This window comes from Orcinus orca, chromosome 10 (assembly GCF_937001465.1).
Source record: "Orcinus orca chromosome 10, mOrcOrc1.1, whole genome shotgun sequence".
Classification (NCBI taxonomy): Eukaryota; Metazoa; Chordata; class Mammalia; order Artiodactyla; family Delphinidae; genus Orcinus; species Orcinus orca.
The window spans coordinates 52,266,697-52,283,627 of NC_064568.1; the positions used below are offsets into that span (position 1 = coordinate 52,266,697).

General features: G+C 45.1%; 2 protein-coding genes across 3 annotated transcripts in view; one reads left to right on the plus strand and one right to left on the minus strand.

The window, feature by feature from the left end:
* LOC117196528 (40S ribosomal protein S27-like) overlaps positions 1–848 on the plus strand; it is a 433,126-nt gene extending 432,278 nt beyond the window's left edge. The window contains exon 2 of the mRNA XM_033405477.2: positions 770–848. The gene's annotated coding sequence lies outside the window, so the exon portion shown is untranslated. The remainder of the gene's footprint in view (positions 1–769) is intronic.
* GPD1L (glycerol-3-phosphate dehydrogenase 1 like) overlaps positions 1–16,931 on the minus strand; it is a 56,883-nt gene that overhangs the window by 15,008 nt on the left and 24,944 nt on the right. For both annotated transcript variants that reach the window (XM_033405468.2, XM_004279686.4), the window contains exons 3-5: positions 15,495–15,635; positions 13,898–14,036; positions 7,206–7,318 (exon numbers count right to left, since the gene is read on the minus strand). In XM_033405468.2, the coding sequence (XP_033261359.1) occupies positions 7,206–7,318; positions 13,898–14,036; positions 15,495–15,635 (393 nt within the window). The remainder of the gene's footprint in view (positions 1–7,205; positions 7,319–13,897; positions 14,037–15,494; positions 15,636–16,931) is intronic.

Consider the following 16,931-nt stretch of genomic DNA (forward strand, 5'->3'; position numbering starts at 1 on the left):
CAAGGCCTAGCTTCCAAATGGTTAGATTGTGGAAATGGCTCTCTGATGCCTCCTGGGCTGTGTCCCTGTGCACCCCCCCTCCTCACAACGCGACCCACTCTGGAGGTCACTTGACAAACCAACCCCAGCCAACGTCTACAGACTGGATGGGACATAACACGGACGTCCTTTCAACGAGGGGCTCCTACGGATTATTTACGAAGCGCCTACAGTGAGCCCACCAGGCCACTGCACACACGGTCTCATCCAAATTCTCATGGCAACCCCGGCAAGTGTGTGCCTGTCCCCCTGGCTGGCTCAGCGAGGGTCAACGGCTTGCCAAGAACGCCCGGCTGGTAAGTGATGCACATGGGACACGCCCCCGGTGCCTGGCTCCACGGGCCCACTGTTCCCTGTCCCCTGCTGCTTCCATGGTATGGCAAATGTGGCCTGGCCACTCCCACCCCTCTCCGGGTCCAAGAGACCTTCTTGAGACCTCTGCAACCAGATATCAAAGAGGACTGCCTCTTGGGCCTGCATGGAGGCTCAGGAGGCAAAAGCAGGAGGCCTAGGAGGAGAAAAGATTTATGGGAAAGAATAATAAAAATAACAACAAAAGTTAACCTTATTGATACGGGGAGGGGGAAGGGTAAGCTGGGACGAAGTGAGAGAGTGGCATGGACATATATACACTACCAAATATAAAACAGATAGCTAGTGGGAAGCAGCCGCATAGCACAGGGAGATCAGCTCGGTGCTTTGTGACCACCTAGTGGGGTGGGATAGGAAGGGTGGGAGGGAGACGCAAGAGGGAGGGGATATGGGAACATATGTATATGTATAGCTGATTCACTTTGTTATACAGCAGAAACCAACACACCTTTGTAAAGCTATTATACTCCAATAAAGATGTTAAAAAAAAGTTAACCTTATTGAACTGTTTCTAAGTGCTTCATATATTATTAACTGATTTAATCTTCACAACATTCCTACAAGGCAGGTCCTGTTACTACACACAGTGAGGGGCAAGGAAACTCAGGCACCTGGGTAAGTAGCACACCCAAGGTTGTACAGTCAGGATCAGGAGAGCTGGGTTTCGAGCCCTGGCAGCCCAGCTTCCTAGTTCTCTCCAGAGAGCAGATCACGCAAGGCTGCTCCAGGCCGGTGAGTGGAAGGCACAGAGGGGCCAGCTCAGCAAGACAAGAACTTTCTAACAAGAAGAGTTGACCCCACCCAACGGAAAAGATCGAAGCAAAGGGAGTGCGCTCTCAGTCACTGGAAGCATCCAAGCAGGAGCTGTAATGCACGAGCCCTGAGCTCCAACGCGTGCTTCTAACCTTCTATGTCACTGCGCTCAGAGAAAAGGCAGAGGAGGGTGCCCGTGGCCCAGGGGCACACAGGTTGGGACCACCTCCCAGTTTCCCCTGGATGTCTGGCCTCCCCACCACGGGGAGGAGGGGCCACTGCAGAGTCAACCCCTCCCTTCTAAGGGGACCCTGGGCCCTGTTTAATCACCATATGATGCATCCTGAAATCCTCACTCTCTCACCTACCACTTATCACTGTCAAAAGAAAAATAAACACACTGAGCTGGTCAGATCATGTCTGAATAGCACCCGAACAGATGTCCTCTGAGGTCGCTCAGCTGTGAAATTTATCACTATCCGCTGGGCATTTAAATCTGCTTTAAACTATTCATGTGAATAGTGAAAATTTATTCACTATTTTAAACAGAGCTAAAAATACCATGATTTTCAGAAGACAGGCGTCCTTAAGCCCCTGCCCATTTCCCAGGTGATAGCAATACTCAGAGGCAATCATCCTCCGCGAAGTGCGGTCTCTGCAATCCTGAATCGGGGCGGGTTGGATAGGGCTCAGTTTCTTTCGCTCCCACCCACCCACAAAAAGACTACAAAACTGGAGGAGCAGCCCATGTGACCCGCAGTTTATGCAAACACTCTCACCACCTAGGGAGAATGGCCCTGCTGAAAACCAAGTCAGTATTTTCTGTAAGTCCAACAACCCGCCTGACTCTTCTTGAGGCCACCTCCGAGTGCATCTGACCTCGCCTCGCGGAAACCTGAAAAGTGTAGGCTAACTACGTCGAGGTACCACGTATGGGTTGCAGGTTGGGTACTGTGTAAGGCCACCTTGGCTGAGATGTCTAGGAGGCCCAAAGTCAAGCCCACGCTCAGCCCACCAGGCTGCACACCCTGATGAGAAGCTGCCTTAGCGAGAGCAGTGTTGTCCAGCAGAAGTTTCTACGATGACGTAAATGTTTGCTATCTGCTCGTCCAACAGAGTAGCCACTAGCTGCTGAGACTCACTTAAGACTAATGTGGCTACTGAGTCTCTGAAATGGGGCTACTGTGACTCAGAAACTGAATTTTTAAAAAAAGTTTTAATTAATTTGCATGTAAATGCACACAGCCACATGTGGCCCTGGCTGAGACTGGGCACCAGGCTGTGGCCCACAGTACATTCATCACAGCCAAAGCCCTGGAGGAAACCTACACGCCCAGCAATTAGGGTGGTGAGCCTCACCACAGACAACCCTACAAAGAATGCCGAGCCTCTGTGGCACAGGTAATGGGTGTATCTCCCAGTCTACTCTCCTTTTCTTCCTGAGTCCTAGAGTTCCTGATTTTCATGCAAGTATATGGCTACCCAGAGAGAGGGGGAAATGTCCCAACCTCCCCTGCAGCAGGTATAGTCACACAATTAAGTACTGCCCATTAAGATGAAGCCAAACTGTTACACTGTTACTCCCAGAACCTGCCTTAAAAGACAGCTGCCACATGCCCTTTATCCTTTTTTTCACCCTGCTGCCTGGAAGGCAGATGTGATGGTTGGAGCTCTGGTCACCATCTTGGAATACAAGTACAAGAGCCATACCTCGTGAGCTGGAAGGAGCCTGGGTCCCTGAGAATTCGGTGGAATGGAGTTGTCATATGGATTCAGGATTTTTACACAAGAAAGAGATAAACTTCTACCTTGCTTAGCCACTAATTTTTTTTAAAATTGTTTGTGAAACTAAATCTGGTTTTAGTGCACAGGTTTTATTATTTATTTACTTATATAAATTTATTTATTTTTTATTTTTGGCTGTGTTGGGTCTTTGTTGCTGCACGTAGGTTTTCTCTAGTTGCGGTGAGTGGGGGCTACTCCTTGTTGCGGTGTGCGGACTAATTGCGGTGGCTTCTCTTGTGGAGCGTGGGCTCTAGCCGTGGGCTTCAGTAATTGTGGCGCGCAGGCTCAGTAGTGGCGCAAGGGCTTAGTTGCTCTGCGGCACGTGGGATCTTCCAGACCAGGGCTCGAACCTGTGTCCCTTGCATTGGCAGGTGGATTCCTAACCACTATACCACCAGAGAAGTCCCAGCCACTATTATTTTGGGTCTCTGTTAATGAAACTTAATCCTGATAAAGTATTTATTAAAAATAACATAGGTTGAGGACTTCCCTGGTGACGCAGTGGTTAAGAATCTGCCTGCCAATGCAGGGGACAGGGGTTCGAGCCCTGGTCCGGGAAGATCCCACATGCTGCGGAGCAACTAAGCCCGTGTGCCACTACTTAGCCCGCGCATCACAATTACTGAGCCTGCGTGCCACAACTACTGAAGCTCGCGTGCCTAGAGCCCGTGCTCCACAACAAGAGAAGCCACCGCAATAAGCCTGCACACCACAATGAAGAGTACCCTCCACGCTCCACAACTAGAGAAAGCCCTCATGCAGCAACGAAGACCCAATGCAGCCAAAAATAAATTAATTAAATAAATAAAAAGAAACATAGGTTGAGCTGTACACTTATGGTTTCTGTACTTTTCTATATGAAGTACCTCTTAAACTTTACATTAAAACAAAAATTCACTGCTAGTGAAAGAAGCCAGACACAGAAGAGTACATATTGCACAACTCCATTATAAAAATTCTACAGTGTACAAAAGCAGATCAGTGGCTGCTGGCTTGGGAGAGAGGGGTGAACTACAAAAAGACATATACGTGGGCTTCCCTGGTGGCGCTGTGGTTAAGAAGCTGCCTGCCAATGCACGGGACACAGGTAAGCCCTTATCTGGGAAGATCGCACATGCCGCGGAGCAACTAAGCCCGTGTGCCACAACTACTGAGCCTGTGCTCTAGAGCCCGCGAGCCACAACTACTGAGCCTGCGTGCCACAACTGCTGAAGCCCATGTGCCTAGAGCCCATGCTCTGCAACAAGAGAAGCCACTGCAATGAGAAGCCCCCGTTCGCGGCAACTAGAGAAAGCCCACGTGTAGTAACAAAGACCCAACGTAGCCAAAAATAAATAAATAAATTTACCAAAAAAAGACATACAGAATTGTTTGGGGTGATGGAAATGTTCTGTATTGTGGTGATGATTTTCAGGGTATATACACCCAACTGCATTATATATTTAACTGGGTGCAGTTTAATATACACGAATTATGCCTAAATAAAGTTGATATTTAAAAAGGAATACTGCCGTAGTGATTAAGAGATTAATTTAGCTAAGAGGTGAAGGACATTCTGAAGCAGTAAGACGCACTGGTACAACATGATTTTGCATTTTGCATTTTCTTTTTCTTTTATCCTTGTAAGGAGCTGTTATCTTTCTTCCTCCTTTTTTTCCCCTTTTTTTGGTAAGTCAAATGCCCTCATGTTTTTGAGCACAAAAAAAAGTGTACTTCAAAAATATTTTTAGTGTGGAGAAGATTACTAAAGGTTGTTAATGTGGAAAAAAACAAAAAAGAATGCATATACGTGTGTAACTGAATCACTTTGTCGTACAGCAGAAATTAACACAACATTGTAAATCAACTATACTTCAATAAAATAAATTTTCTTTTAAAAGTAAAACATAAACTACTTGAACAGTAAGATCCAGTTTTTGTTTCAAAAAGGGGACCTAACAAATGTGTGCTTGCTAAAATGACTGGCAGGGGAGACAACAAACATTAATAGTGATTATCTCAGGATGTAGGGACTGTCTATCAGTCATTTTCACTTTCTTCTCTACACCTCTCTGTTGTGTGAAACTACCTTTTATAATCAGGAAGAAAACAACAAAATGATTAATTACATAATCAAAGAAACACACGCCCATTTGCCGTGGTTGGGCAGGCTCTAGCAAGGGAGGGCTTCATTTCATTCAACTTGCCTGGACACCAACCAGAAAAGTCAGGTCGTCCAGAGTAACAAAAGACACCGGACTGAATCTTAAAATCCATGATCACATTCTGACCGTGCTAATATCTGCTAAGTTTGAGTCATTTACTCTTTATTTTTTTTAAATTTAATTTAATTTTTTTATACAGCCGGTTGAGTCATTTACTCTTTGGCTCTCTTATCTCCTTATCTGTCCAATGGGATGGTTAGACTCAATTACTGCCAAAGCACCTGTTTCTCAGTTTTCAAAACTCCCAGCTCTGATGCAAGCCAGCAGCAGTGATGGTAACTGATCCTGTTTTAAAGGAAAGCCAGGGGAAGGATGCTAAATGGTCCTCAACCCCCATCTGCCTCTGCCCCCCACGAACCACTCTATCATGGGTAGCGGGAGGCTTCCTGCCAACAGACATGAAAAGCCATGCTCAGTTCAGACACAGGACCAGCATGTGGTCCCGTCAGCAGAAACTTCTCCAGAGCCCTCAATCTAGAATCTTTCTTCTCCCCCTGTTCCTTTGTTCTGGGCGGGTTCTCACAGCTTCCCCATCCACCACCGAAAATAACCCAGTCACTTCAAGAGAGCTTTGGAGCACACAGACCATGCTGAGCAATTAGGCCTTCATGGTGCCACTGCTGGCGAGCTGTCATTAGTTTAATGAAGGACTATTAAAAACACATAAAAATCTCAACCAACAAAAATAAACAACACAGCCAAAGCCAGCATCTTAAATGTATAGCAGGCCGTGTGCAATGTGAGAATCCCCCACCAGCATTCAAAAAGACGGACTGGGGCTTCCCTGGTGGCGCAGTGGTTGAGAGTCCGCCTGCCAATGCAGGGGACACGGGTTCGTGCCCCAGTCAGGGGAGATCCCACATGCCGCGGAGCGGCTGGGCCTGCGAGCCATGGCCGCTGAGCCTGCGCGTCCGGAGCCTGTGCTCCACAACGGGAGAGGCCACAACAGTGAGAGGCCCAAAAGATGGACTGCCTGGGAGCCCAAGTCTTTCATTGGCTTCAATTTTTAAAATTCTCATTGTATGGAGACGTGACCACACATACACACACGATATTAATTCTACAAAGTGGTTTTCAATTCTGACCAGGAAAAAAGGTGTACACTTTGGAGAAAGCATGGGAAGGCACTCTTTGGACTGGTCTCCCCTGCATTCTTTTGATCTTTGCAATTTTCACCTGACAAAGTGAGGCGAATGCCAGATTACTTAATTTCCTACCCTAGGTGCTCAAATTCCTGAAAGGCCGCTTCTGCTACAAAAGAAATTGCTCAAAAGTGACTCAAAGGGGTTATCCATTCACATGGAAGCTCTTTACTTTCCCTTTTTTTTTTTTTTTTTTTGAGATGGCAGCGAAGGCAGCTCTGATTCCAAGGGGAGAAGGATGAGAAGATGCAGCCCAGCTTCCCGTGGGCTGTTCCCCAGGGACCCCGACCACGACTTTTAAAGGCAGAGGGGAACAAGCCAGGAGCCCAAGACCAAGTGCGGAAACTTCCCTTGACCCTCCCAAGCCACTAGCCCATAGAAGCTGGTTCTTTAATCTGATCTTTTCCCTTTACAGGCAAAGATAAAGCTGTTCTTAGAAAGACCTGTCAGCAGCAGATTGTTTTTTTTTCCTTTAAAAACAGCAACCAACCACACCATCAAACCAGTAGAGTAGCATCATTCAGAGGGGCCAAGTTCCTCTTCCTGCTCAAGACAGTAAGTAGGAGAAATGTATAAATTAATAGAATACTTCACTCCCAGGTAAGACTCCACAATCAAAGTAGTCCCTGGCTTTCCAAATGTTAGTGCTGTCAATTTCCCAAAGAACAAACACCCACCCTTCTCCCAGATTTACAAATAAAAGCCAACCATGAGTGGGAGAGGCAATCTAACCGTCAAGGAAAGGCTGGGGCAAAGCAGGAAGTGATAAACAAGGCTGCCAATTCACTATTCTCCCCAGAAGTACGTGCACAGAACACAGAGGCCATTCTTCAGGACTGGCTGCAATGATGCTAGCAGTGGCCCTGTGTGATCACTCCTCCTGTGAGCAGAAATATCAAGGCTGCTTTACCTTCAGAGCACCGCACAGTTCAACCGTGTCTGCATCATCCACCACCGTAATCCGAAAATTTGGAGTCTGCAGAAGTTCTTTGAAGAGAAGGCCGTTCTCTATTACCTTGCTGCCTATTGAAAGGTTAGAAAAAAGGAAATTAATAACAGCCTCTCATCTTAATTTTTGCATCTAACACAGTTTAAAATGACGTTTTTCTTATTACAAAAATAACATATTTTCCTGATAGGAAATTTTGAAGAGTCATAGGACTAGAAATAGAAAATTAAAATATTCCACAATCCCACCACAGGATCATTAACAATTTGGCATACATCTTTAACTTACTGAAATAGGAATATACATAGTTTTTCTCAAAATTGAGAACATATGTGATTTCATAATCTGCTTTCCCCCGTTTATGGCAGGAATAATTTTCAGTGACATCATACACTTTCTACTTTACTTTAAATGGCTGCTTTGTAGTTTACTGCATACACGCATTATATTTTATCTAAGCATCTTTCTATTATTTGATATCTAAAACTGTTGCAACTTTTTGCTACCATACACACTTATAAGCTCCTTCCAGGGGAGGAAAGTACATCCCTTTCTACCAGCATTTGGCTTGACCAGAGGATGTGTCTGGACTCACAGAGGGTGGGACAGATTTCCCCACCCCTTGACCTTGGGCTTAGTCATGTGACTGGCTTTGGTCAGTGGGACATTAATAGACCTGACACAGTGGAGGCCTGAAGCCTATTTGTGCAGCAGTAGGGCTGGTTCCCTTGTCCCTCTGCCTTCACTGTGAGAATACATCCTGGCTGGCCTGCTGGACTCTACAGGAAGATGAGACAAAGGAGCAAAACGACCCCAGCTTTGATCTGCCAGCCTCCAGCGGACCCACAGCTAACCCACGTGTTAGCTGTGCTTATTTTGGATGCCACTGAGAATCTGGGATTGTTTGTTACTTAGCATCACTATGGCAACAAGAGAACTGATACAACATCAACAAACATGTTCCTGATAATTGTGGAAGACGGAAATGCATTCAAAGGGTCCTCATTTTTGTTCCCGTTGTATCCCCTCCCTTGGGACCGTGCTTAGAATGACACAGAGGATCAGTACTTTTCACCTTATTTTTTTGGTTAGCGACTTTCAGTTCAAAGCAAAAATAAAACTTTACACATAGAGCCTGATGTGAGATCTGCTCTGGTTGGTGGGATGCAGCGTGGCGCTCTGCTCTGGGAGGGCTCCAGAAATCAGGATGATAAAATTCACCAGCCAAGACCTAGCTCCCACGTGATGATCTCCACACAGAGCCTGGGGACTATGGCACTTTGGCCCTTCCTGCCTCGAGGTTCTCAAGCCTATTCCCAAGCTTGTTTTCACATTACAGTCACCCAGGATCTTTAAAAACACCAAAGTCTGGCCAAACCCCAGACCCATTAAATTACAAGCTCTGGGGTGGAGCAGGCATCACTAATTTCTGAAGCTCCCCAGGTGACTCCAATGGGCAGACAAGTTGGCAAACCTCTGATTTAACCTCCTCTAGCCTCATGAGTAAAACACTATGGCACTCAGGACTGGCTGAGGTTAAATAGGAATCAGTTGTGAAAACAGCCTAGGCTCACAACGATCACACAAAGGTCTATATAATAATAATAATTAGATAGCTGATACTTACATGCCTATGACTGATTTGCCCCATTGACAGACAGGAGGCCCAGAGAGGTTTACCAAGTTGCCCTAGGTCACACAGCTGGTAGGAGGTAGAACCCCAATTCTAACCTAGGTGCTCTGGCTCCAGGGCCCGCACTCCCTCTCTACACTATGTTCCTCTCAGGGGTGGGAAAAGAGAAGATAAACAAGCAACAAACATCACAATCAGAACTATAGTCTTCCAACGCAGGAAAAAAAGAGGATTGTCAACAATCAAAATTACACCCAGAAGTAATATAATGTCAAAATGATCCAGGGGAGAGTGGAAAGAGGGTGGGAAACAGGTGAAATATGGCCAGCCAGCAGTTAATCATCACTAAAGATGGGCAGTGGTGTCATGATACTGTTCTCCCTACTTCTGTTTGGTTTAAGGAAATTTGCCATCATATAATAAAATATTTAAAATACTTACACCCGATACTTAGAAACACATTTTCAGGACCTCCCTGGTGATCCAGTGGTTAAGAATCCATGCTTCCAATGCAGGGGTTACGGGTTCGATCCCTAGTCGGGGAACTAAGATCCCGCGTGCCGTGCTGTGCGGCCCCAAAATAGACAACAACAAAAAAAGGAACACATTTTCTATTCTACAGGAATTGCTATGATGTCATTTAGCTGAGTTCTCCTCTGTCCAAATATTAGAAGTATGTCCGCTTGAGCAAACTGTCCTCTTCCTTTTTTAAACAGTCCTCCAGACCAGCAGCACCGTTTCTTCACCTGGGTTGGGCAAACCAGCCCCGGTCTCACATTGTGATGTTATTCCTGTCTTTTTCCTCTGTCCTCACCACCACGGCCACTGCCTGGTGCCTCTGACACGAGGGAGGCTCACAAGCATTACAGACAGGCCCTCACTCCTCCCACTCGAGCCACTTTAATCCAACCATCAGCAGCTGTGAGTAACCTGACACATGGCAGGGAGAAGACTGTTCTCCATTTGCCACTGATACAAGGTGGCATCTGCTGGTACCTCTGTGGCTGCAAATTACACATGGTGTCCATTAGATAGGTGAGCTTGATTTACAGCAATCTTACATTTTCTCAAATTCACCTTTTATTTATTTTTATTCTTTTTTTTATTTTTTTATTTTTATTCTTTTCCATTATGGTTTATTATAGGATATGGAATATATTATATATTGAACATAGTTCCCTGTGCTATACAGTAGAACCTTGTTGCTTATCTATTTTATATATAGTAGTTTGTATCTGCTAATCCCAACCCCACCCCCTTTCCTCTTTGGTAACCACTGTTTTCTATGTCTGTGAGTCTGTTTCTGTTTTGTAAATAAGTTCATTTGTATCATATTTTAGACTCCACATATAAGTGATATCAAACGATATTTGTCTTTGTCCGACTCACTTCACTTAGTATGATAATCTCTAGGTCCATTCATGTTGCTGCAAATGGCATTATCAAATGTACCTTTTAAATTTTTAGATCTTTTATTGTTTTAAATCATGGATAAGAAAGCACTGACCGTATCATTATTACCAGTCATGAGCAGTGATGCAGCAAGCAGGGACCCATGGCATCTGGTCCAGAACAGGGAAGGCCCATCAGCCACATGGAAGGGCTCCCCAAACTCAATATGAACCAAAAGACAGGAAAATCCCACTTCTCTTCCACACCAAGTTTTGGAGATAATCAACCTATTTAATAAGACTCCTTCAAAACACTCATCTCAGTCTGTAATTCCCTATTGTTTGTGTACCTAGAAGCTCCTTCTGCATAGAAGGGGCTTATGAATCCTTGACATTTCGCATCATGACTGATACATAACAGACTTGAACAATATTTGTGGGTTGAGTGGAAGTCTCGGACTCTGTGAAGTCAGTCCCAAGGAGGAAGGGATTTCTCACCACGAGGGGGTGCCGCAGTTCCCCATGCTCGTTAGTATTTTTACCAGACACTGAAAACAATGCCATCTTTCTCCTCCTCCACAGGAGACTCAAGTGGACTAAGATTCCTGAATCTGTCATAATTAAAAATGAGTTGGCTGCTAATGCCATCAAGAAAGGAGACCTGGATAACCACAGCACAACGATCAAGTCCGGAAAATTTAACCCTGACACGATTATCTAACTACAACCCATATTCAAATCTCCCCCATTACCCTAGTGTCGCCTTTATGGCAACCAGGATCCAGCCCAGGATCCTGCACTGCACTTAGTGGTCAGGTCTCTCTAGACTTCTCCTTTAGCCTTTCAATATCTTCTATGACATTGACATTTTTCAGGAGTGTGGACCAGTTGTTTTGTACCAATGTCCCTTCCTTTGGGCTTGTCTGATATTTCCTCACAATTAAATTCAGATAAAATAAAAAAATTTTTTAAATATCACTTTCCTGTTCTATCTTACTTTCAACAGTTAATTTAATTTAATTCAGGTCACTCTTACCAGCCATGGCCCAACCCACAGAGAAGGCAGTAGAAGCACTGGGTAAACAGAAGCCAGAGGAAGAGATGTAACTTCTGTGTATTTGTCTGTGTTACACACCAAAAAAGTCTAATGCACCCAACTGGGAGAAACAAGGCCAAGAGGCATGTAAAAATCCTAGCTAAAATCTACAGGTTTTTTTTTGGCTGCTTCAGGTCTTAGTTGTGGCATGTGGGATCTTTCATTGCAGCATGGGCTCTTCGTTGTGGCTCACAGGCTTCTTTCTAGTTATGGTGTGCAGGTTTTCTCTCTCTAGTTGTGGTGCGTGGGCTCCAGGGAACGTGGGCTCTGTAGTTTGTGGCACACAGGCTCTCTCATTGAGGCGTGAGCTCAGTAGTTGTGGCACATGGGCTTAGTTGCCCCCGGCATGTGGGATCTTAGTTCCCCAACCAGGGATCGAACCCGCATCCCCTGCATTGGAAGGCGGATTCTTCACCACTGGACCTCCAGGGAAGTCCCTCAAATCTACAGTTTTGAATCAAGGATTGGAGAAGTCTCAACCCTATAGAATGATTGGTGTAACCAGTCAATCCTAACCAACTGATTAGCAAATTGATTACTGGCAAATAGGATTGAGCTGGAACAACTAGTTAACAATTATTTTTGAAAAATAAAAGTAATTACACAACAATTTGACAGGCTACATTAAAAGCATAGATGAATAAAAGAACTAACTATGAAAGAATAAAACCTATATACAGACTAGCATACATATGAAAATTTTTTTTCTGGAAGGATACATAGGAACTGCTAACAGTGATTCTCTTTGGGAAGAGGGAATAGGTGGGAAATTACGATCTTAATTCTAATTTATACCTCCTTGTACTATTTGAATTTTCTTACCTGTGACTACATTGCTCTTTTAAATATCAACCTGGGTAATGTTATTATAGGTCATTTTGTTTTCCTCCTTTTACTATTTGTGATATCTCTCCTCTCCAAAATTACTGTTTCTCCCCCCCCTCAAAAAAATTTTTTAAGTGCCCAGATATATGGATTGTCAACAGAATGCTACGCAACTATGAAGATGTATGCTGATAGAAGTAAATGAAACAATTATAAAAGAGTATATAACAACTACAGCCGTAAGTAGTTTGCCACAAATAGACAAAAATAATGAAATTTAAATGAAATTAAAAATGGTTTTTGTAAGTCAGAGAAAGACAAATATCATACGATACTGCTTATATGTAGAACCTAAAAAAAGTGGTATGAATGAACTTATTTACAAAACAGAAATAGTCACAGACACAGAAAACAAACTTATGGTTACCATGGGGAAAAGCAGGGGGAGGGATAAATTAGGAGTTTGGGATTGACATATGCACACTACTACATATAAAATAGATAACTAATAAGGGCCTACATATAGAGCACTGGGAACTCTACTCAATACTCTAATTACGTATATGGGAAAAGAATCTAAAAAAGAGTAGATATATGGGTACGCATAACTGATTCACTTTGCTGTACAGCAGAAACTAACACAACACTGTAAATCAACTATACTCCAATAAAAATTTAAAAGAAATTTTAAAAAAATGGTTTTCTTTCGATTATCTCTATTTTCCACTGTAATCAGATAATGTCTGTACAACAGAGCTTCCTTTAACAAAGCTGCCAAGGAGAAATGATTCGCATTGCTGGTGTGTTTGACGAGGGTGGAAGTAAGTTCTGGAGTGGTAGATAAACTTAAATACACTTTTGCAAAGCACCTGCAAACCCAACAGTATTACTCTTCTGAAGAGTCCTGTAATATAGGCACTTGGGAATTCCAAAGCCCTTTTTAAAAGAAACGAAAATTTTCACAACACCAATGGATAAGAGTAGAAAGAGCTTTCTGTTTCAAGAAACAGGAGACCCAAGTTCACGCCTGGGTTCTATATTAGCTGTGTGACCTTGGGGCTGGTAACTTACTCTCCGGGCCTTGGGCTTATTCACCTGAAAGTGGGGATCATTCCCATTAATTTCTAGATCTCCTTGGAATCTAATGAGGATCCAGATCCTGGCATTTGTGAGTAAAGAAAAGCTGGGTTTCCCTTATAAGAAGACGTACCAGAGAACTTGCTTTCCCTGATCCCACCCCCCCCACCCCCATGTAAGAAGGCAGCTGTCTGCAAGCCAGAAAAAGAGCCCTCATCATAGAAAAGTGTTGGTTAAACCTTAATCTTAGACTTTCTAGCCTTCAGAACTGTAAGAAATAAATTCCTGTTGTTTAAAAAAAAGAAAAAGAAAAGCTGGGTTTCTAAGGCCCCACCATGGATGTAACCACCTGCTTCTTGGTACAAGTACCCTTGTGTTTTTGTGTTTAACCTCGATAATGCATTATTGGATCACAGCAGGTCAACACGGTCTCCTTGGCTTTACTTTCACTCCAGAGGTTACTGAAATGCTTCAGTCCCACAGAATGGCCTCCTACATAAAATTCCCACCCCACTGAATGTCCAGCCCAAGAATGTTAAGGGCAGGAGGGAAGAGTCCACTATAGAAAATTCCAGAAACGGAAAGTGTGCCTGTTAAGACACCCAATGTCCCTTCCCCAGGTGGCCCTCACCGATGGTGGTCTCGCAGAACTTCCCAGCGGCCACCTCATTGGCAATGTTGGCTCCCATCAACACGCTGATGTCAATGCCCATCTTCTCTCGGATGATGTCGGAAATGAGCTTCAGCCCCTCAGGACCCTCGTCTATGCCCTGCAAGGATGTCAGCAAGTTAGGGGAAAACGAACCACCAAGGACAAGAGGCAGGAGATCATTGCTTTATAGGTCACCTAGATTCAGACTTCCAATGGCATACGCAACTTGAAAAACCTCTCTTATTTACAACACTAAACAGACATACTGTGTATGTACCATTTAAAGAGTAAAATTAAATGAAAATGTAACCACCCAGGTTAAGAAAGAGAACGTGAAGGACACCACTGAAGTCCCCTGTGTCTCTCCCCAAGTGCATCCTCCTTATTAGTGTTTCCTGGTCCCCACCAGGGTGAAGCCCTATCCTGAATGCTTTATGCCCTGTTCCCTTGCTTTTCTTGATCATTTTGCCACATAAAACTACACCTAAACAGTAAGTTATATCAGTATATTTTTGAAAACCTATAAATGAAACTGTACTGCTCGCCTGTGTGCTGTTTTGTGCTATATTATTACTTTGGAGATTCACCCACACGGCTGCATGAATGCTCCGGTTCATTCCCATTTACTACTGTGTAGTATTCCACCATTCATCTGTCCAGTCTATTGATGACTGACATTGAACTGTTTGCTTTCATAAACATTTACCTATGAACACTATGGAACACACTCTCTCACAGAGGGTTCTTCCCCTGGCAGCCTGGGGAAGTTTATGGACTCATTCTCAGACTTCATATGCATAAAGCAAAATACATAAGATTACCCAGGAAGACAATTATACTGAAATATAGTTATCAAATGTTAAAAAAAAAAATTTGTGACAAAGTAGTATATGTATATTATCAATGTAATTATAAAAAGATGTCATGGCAGGTATAATAATTACCATAATTTCCAAGTAGTGATGAGCATAAATTATACTTTGAGATATCTGAAGCCACTGTAAAGTGATACGAAAATACCTATAATTACTATTGATCACAGGGTCAAGGTCCTGCTAGTACTACTGTCATTGAAACTCTGGCCTGTGGCCTTCACTCATAAGCGAAGGAAACGCTTGTTTCAGTTAGAGGTTAAAATGAATAAAAATGCAATTCCGCCCCCACATTTAGGTCCATGAACTCTTGAATTCTATCTGTGGACCACTGTGGGTGGTTTGTGGACTTCTGGTTAAAAACTCTCTCTTTTGGGAATAAACCCAGGAGTGGGAAGTAAAGATGATTAATTTCCCAGCGAATGCAAACCAGGCAAGATTTCCAGAGCTGGTGGTTCTTTCTTTGGGGGACCCCACTCTCGCGACCCCCGCCCCTGCCCCTGAGAACCCTCTCTACATAGAAAGCAGCCCATCCTAAATGTGAGAGGAGCAAGGCTCGTGGATGGCGTGGCTTTGATTCTCTTCCAGGCATCTTTAAAAAAACAAATCCAAACCAGCCATAACTTCCCTTCAGCTCCTTATCTCCAAGAGGTGAAAGAGGAAAGGAAGTTCCCAGTAACCGGCGCACAGCGAGGGCCTGTCACCTTGATGAGGGTGATGCCCAGCGCGTCCTTGGGCACCCTCCCCGTGATCTCTTCGCAGATCCGGTGGATGAACTGGTGGGGGATGACAAACACCAGCAGGTCTGCGTCCTGCACGGCCTCGCTGAGGTTCGCAACAGCAACCTGCGAGGGCGAGGGGGACACGGTCACTCCCAGTCAGAAACACATCTCTCCACGCGCTGACCAGGCACCAGATGCCTCCGCTGTGCAGACTGACAGTCAAATCAGAGCTGTGTTTGCGCTGCCTTCCCCACTCGGGACGTGCAGACGTGCATCTGAGGCAGCAGGGTCCTGCCTCTGCTGCTTACCAGCTGGGGGAGTGCCCTACCCTCTCCCCACCTCAGTCCCCTTCCCTGTAAAAGGCGGTCATAACCATCCTGTGCGGGTGGTTCTCTGTTGCTCTCCCACCCACCCCCACCCCACTCCCCCGCATCCATTTCTACCATTCTTTGCTCCACTGTCTCCCCAGGAGGCTGCACTCTGTGGGCTGTTTCCCCAGGTGCCCTTGCTCTCTGGCTTCCAGGTGGCTTCAGCCCAAGGCGGGTACTGTCGGGGGCTCCAAGGTGGGAGGAGAGACAGGCAGGGTGTTGACTTGCTCCTGGGGCCACTCCTACCCGGCTCGCAGGGCTGCTGGCCTGGCTTCCTTCTACAGCTCCACCTCCTGACCTGGTCTGAGGCAGCCCCTCTTCCACGTCTCTAAGCTCTGGTGGGGCCAGTGGAGTGACACTGGTCTGTCCCCTTGTCCTTTCAGGGGTGGCCATGGCTTCCTGCTGCTGCTAATCTCTGGACACTTCACCAAGCCCTTCTGGTTCCCCTGACTCCGCCCATGCCTCTGTCAACAGTCCTATGCTAAGCTCTCCTATGTAAGCACTTTAAGAGCGCTGTTGTGAAGAATAAATGACATAGAACAGAGTCTGGCACCTGGTAGGCACTCAATAAATGTCAGCTATTATGATGATTTCTTCCCTTCAGATAAGTACAAAGATGGGGTTTAAAATTTAACGTGGGCACGTACACACACACACACACACACACACCCCCCCCCAGAGGCAGAGGTGAGGCCACCAAGTGAGGACACAGGGGCATGTGGTCTCTATCAGAGACTGCCTGTTGTTGCCCAATGTCTGTTCTCCCCCTTCTTCCTCAGCAAGAGAACGCCCAGTTTAGGGTGAGACTCATAACTGCCAGGAAAGAAGGCTACATCTCTAACCTCCCTTGCAGCTAGGTGCCCTGTGTGACTAAGTTCTGACCAATAAGGTGTAAATGGAAGTGTTGCGTGTGACTTCCAGGAAATGCCTTTGAAGGCCTTTCTTCCTCCTTTCCCAGAGGGAATGTGAAGAGATGGCTGGAATTCAGGCAGCCATCTTGGACCATGAGGAGGAAAGCAAATGCTGAGATGGCAAAACAGAGTCCCTGACA